Genomic DNA, 4,440 nt, shown 5'->3' on the forward strand with positions numbered 1-4,440 from the left:
GGGCGAGACCTCGGCCCTCCCGCCCCTGCGGGCCCCTCAGTCGTTCTCATCGTCCGGCCCTAAGTAGTCCAGTTCCGTGCTGGGCTTCACCTCTTGCTCTAAGAGAGAGGGCGTCCGGCGGAAGCCGGCGGAGATCTGGTCAAACGTCCGGCCCCGGGTCTCGGGCACTCGTAAGAAGGTGAAGATGAAGAAGCAGAGCAGAAGAACCGCGAACAGAAGGAAGACGTAGGGACCCATAGCCTCCTGGACAGGGCGGGGAGAGGTGTTGACAGAGGGGAGGGTGGGGGCTGGGCTACCCACACAGCAGGTGCCTCCTTAGTGGGGCGGGGGCAACGACGGGGGGCGGGGGATGAGGAGCCAGGGAGGCGCAGATTCACTGTCCCCAGCCTCGCCCGAAATTTTTCACTGTCTCCACCATCGTGAGTGAGACAGCACTCCGCTCGGCAGTGGCTGGATTCCCCACCCTCCGCAGTGTGGACGGAGAGCTGTTCGCGTTCCATCCAAGTTACCCCACAGCGTGAAGGCCCTTCTATTGCGAACCCTGCAGCTCCCGGCCTTCCTTCAACCGTAGGGGAGCGGGTGGTCTCCGGGGCCCACGTGGGCCCCCAAAGCGATCCCCAGACAGGACGGGGGAGAGCAAGCGGGCTGGCTGGGACGTGCCCCACCCGGGCCTACGGGGCAGGAGGCTGGGACAGGGCAGGGCACCTACCGCGATGTACTGGAAACCCATGCCGATGATGAAGTTGCACGTCCAGTTGGAGAAACTGGCCACGGCCACGGCCGCGGGGCGGGGGCCCTGGCTGAACAGCTCGGCCACGATGAACCAGGGGATGGGCCCGGGGCCAATCTCAAAGAATGCCACGAAGCCAAAGATGGCCACGATGGAGACGTAGCTCATGGCCGGGACCCGCTCCTGGGGGACGGGCAGGGAGAGGAAGGGATTCGGGTCATGTCTTTCCGGGTCTTCCTTTGCCCTCGGCACAGAGAGCTGAAACCCACCCCTCCCAGCAGCTCAGGGAGGAGCCCTGGTTAGACAGGCCTCGGGACGTTTCCGGCCATTGACATCCAGCTCACTGCCCTGTAGCCAGGCCATTCAGGGCAGAGAGAACGTTCTCCGTTCTGGGCTATTCTCAGGATGCCTGGGTGGCTCAGTCAGTGAAGCGTCGACTCTTGGTTTTGACTTAGACCATGATCTCATGGTCTCACAGGTTCGAGCCCTCATTGGGTTCTGTACTGACAGCGTGGAAACTGCTTAGGATTCCCTCTGTCTCTCCCTCTCTCTCTGCCCCTCCCCTGCTCATGCTCTCTCTCAAAGAAAAAAAGTTGATCCTCTCTTGGTTTTAAAGCTGGAGCCTTAGGAATTCTTGTTCCTGAGACCGGACAGTGGCTCTCTCCTCCCTGGATGCCAGGGTTCGGCCTCAGCTTCCTCCCAGGGCCGGGAGAAGGGCAGCCTGGGTCCCCGGGGAACACTGACCGTGATCCGGGCACACGGTGGGCCCCAGGACCTATGGATGTTGGGCACAGAGCCCCTCGGGGCGGTCCCCAAGGCTGGCCCCTCCCCCTCCCCAGGCCTTACCAGCAGCAGCAAAGCTATAGTCATCAGGATGGCACAGCCACACATGCCCGCCAGGCCCAGGAGGTGGAGAGTCCGACGCCCCGCGCGCTCTACCAGGAACACCTGCGGGGAGAGTCAGGGCTTGGCGGGTGGCCTTCGGGGCGNGGGGCAAGTGGGGTGCATGAAGCCGGTGGTGGGCGCGGCAGTTACCGAGACCAATGTGAACACCGTGTTGACCGCGCCAGCCCCTATGGTGGCGTAGGCTGGCTGCCCGACCCCCGCTGTCTCGAAGATGCTGGTCGAATAGTAGAAAACCTAGGAGCAGGGGGGAGAAGAAAGGGGGATGGCAGGGGTGTCCCTCCCTCCCTGGCTGCCACGCCACGCCTGACCCACCCCAGACCCCGGGGTGGGGGCCGCGCCCTCCTCCCCCTCTCTGGGGCTGGTTCCGGGCCCCCCCGCCCCTCCCAGAGGCTGCGGCGCATACAGCGTTGATGCCCGAGAGCTGCTGACTCAGCTGCAGCACGACGGCGATGGCCAGGGGCTGCCGGTGGGTGCGGCTGCCCAGGAGCTCGAGCAGGGACAGCGGCCGCTCGCGCTCCAGCTTCCGCTTCTCCTCCTTCAGCTCGGCCAGCGCTCCGGACACGTCGGCCCAGCCCGTCAGGCGCTTCAGACCTGGGGGCGAGGAGGGGCGGGCCTGAGAGGGCGGGGAGGGGGCCGGGAGGGCAGGNCAGGGGCAGCAGAGCGAGCTGCAGGAGCGCGGGCAGCACCGTGAGGCCCAGCAGGAGCGGCCACAGGGTGGCGGTGCCCAGCATGGACTCCAAGCCCAGCACCTGGGGGAGAGCGCAGGCCATTCAGCCCGGAGCCCCACTCAGCGCCCCCGCCCCCGCCTCGCCAGCCATAATGCGGGGGCCCAGGCACCTGGGCGATCAAGATGCCGATGACGATGGCCAGTTGGTTGAGCGTCCCCAAGGCACCCCGCAGGTGAGTGGGGGCGATCTCCCCCACGTACATGGGCACCAGCCCCGATGTGAGCCCTGGGCAGAAGGAGGAAGAGAGGGCTGAGGGCAGCTGGCCACTCCCACCTCCAAGCTCGGGACGGTGGGCGAGGCAGCAAGACGCCGGCCAGGGCCATGGCGCCGGCGGTACCTGAGTAGGCGCCAATGAGAAACCGTCCAAGGATGAGCATCTCGTAGGAGGCGGCAGCGTTGGCCAGGCCCATGAGGGCACCCCCCAGCACGGCCAGGACGTTGTTGACCAGCATGGCCCTCTTCCTGACGGGCACAGAGTGGGGCTGAGAGTTAGAGTGCCACGCGGTGGCCCCCGCTCCTGTCCCCACCCCCGCCCTACGGGCTCATACCTTCCCAGCCACTGAGAGACGATGCCAATGAGGAAAGAGGAGATCATGCCGCCCACAGAAAAGATGGCCACGGACAGAGCCCAGAGGGTGGTGAGGGTGCCGGGAGGGATGGAGCTGGGCCCCCCGGGCCCCTGCCTCCCCAGCCACGTCTCATTGTAGCTCTGTTCAATCACCTGTGGGGACAGTAGGAGAGTGACTGGCTGCAGGGACATCCCCCTCTTCTGTCCCCTGCTGTCCCCTGCGCCCCTGTTTGGACAGTGCACACTCTGCCAGCCACAGGCCCCTCACCTTCTGCGGGGCGTTGATGACCCCAATGTTATAGCCAAACTGGAGGGAGCCGAGCACCGCAGAGAAGACGGCGAGGACCAGGGTCCCAGTGACTCGCTGCTGGGGGGGTTCCCCGTCCTGAGAAGGCAGAGGGGAGGCATGTCCCACAGAACCTTGCTTTCCTTCCTTCCTCCAGGGGCCCGGGCCCAGCCGGAGCCCCAAGATGCTGGGTTCCATCCAACATGCTGGGTGAGGGAAGCTGGGCCATATTAGGAATAGAGCAAAGATCGCAGTGTAAACAGGAGCGGGAAGAACCCGGCAGGGACCAGGCATGAAGGAAACTGGGTCTTTGGGTCCAGCAAGCCGAGAAATGTGTGAGGACCTCGGGCTTCACCATTCCTCTGTGACCTTGGGACAGGCTTGGCCTTAAGACTTGAGCTCGAATTTGGGTGACCTTGGGTGAGTCACTTCCCCACTGGGAGCCCAGGTTTCCTCTGGGTTGCGGGGTGGGGGGGGGGNGTCAAAGTCAAATGTTAACAGTACTGCCCGCAGTGCCGGATTGATAAAGCGACAAGGGCCTTATCGTCGGCCTCTGGCCTTTATTCTCCCCCCTCTGGGCTTCTCTCAGCGGGCTCCCAGAGGCCCCCAACAGGCTCAGGGAAGACAATTCCAAAAAGGACATCGCGGTCATTGCTCCCTGCATGTGGCCTTCGGGGTGGCCTTCTCTGTCTCCGCCCCGGCCTCCCTTCCCCCTCCAGGCTCCGACCGAGGGCGGGGGGCCGTGCCCGGCTTCCGTCCGGGGAAGCAGGCCCAGGGGATGAGGGGCGGTGGCGGTGGCCGCCGCTCGGCTCGCTGGCGGTACAGACTGTCTCCAAGCCGAAACCTGAGCTGGGGGAGGGGGGGCTGCCACTCCCCTCAGCCCCTCCACCAACCGTGGGGCCGAGGGAAAGTTCAGCGTCCTGGACGGCGGCCAGGAGTGGGGGTGGGGACCCTCGGAGGGCCTCCGGTCCTCGAAAACCTTCCCGAGAGCCGGGGACAGACGCACAGCTCCAGGAGAGCACGACTCGCCTGGATCTGCTTTCTTAGGCTGGATCGAGGGCAGGATGGCCCCGATCCCGGCGCAGCGCGCCCAGTACCGGAGGGAGCGCACCCCGGACTCGGGAAATCCAGTGGCGGCCCGTGTCCCCGAACTGTCCCCCAGACCCACTCAGCCTCTTGGAAGGACTGGAATCCGACAGTCACGGGTTGCCCGGCCGGGGTA

At 65.4% G+C, this 4,440-nt stretch overlaps 1 protein-coding gene across 1 annotated transcript in view; it reads right to left on the reverse strand.

The window, feature by feature from the left end:
* Positions 1–36: 36 nt before the first annotated feature.
* The window catches only part of SLC2A4 (solute carrier family 2 member 4), a 4,585-nt gene continuing 181 nt past the window's right edge, over positions 37–4,440 (reverse strand). The window contains 10 exon segments of the mRNA XM_077746649.1: positions 37–243; positions 710–913; positions 1,577–1,678; positions 1,766–1,870; positions 2,040–2,237; positions 2,239–2,385; positions 2,474–2,589; positions 2,702–2,826; positions 2,913–3,085; positions 3,201–3,317. Of these exon segments, the coding sequence (XP_077602775.1) occupies positions 37–243; positions 710–913; positions 1,577–1,678; positions 1,766–1,870; positions 2,040–2,237; positions 2,239–2,385; positions 2,474–2,589; positions 2,702–2,826; positions 2,913–3,085; positions 3,201–3,317 (1,494 nt within the window).

The sequence above is a fragment of the Crocuta crocuta genome, unplaced genomic scaffold (genome assembly GCF_008692635.1).
Source record: "Crocuta crocuta isolate KB4526 unplaced genomic scaffold, BGI_CrCroc_1.0 scaffold139, whole genome shotgun sequence".
Lineage (NCBI taxonomy): Eukaryota > Metazoa > Chordata > Mammalia > Carnivora > Hyaenidae > Crocuta > Crocuta crocuta.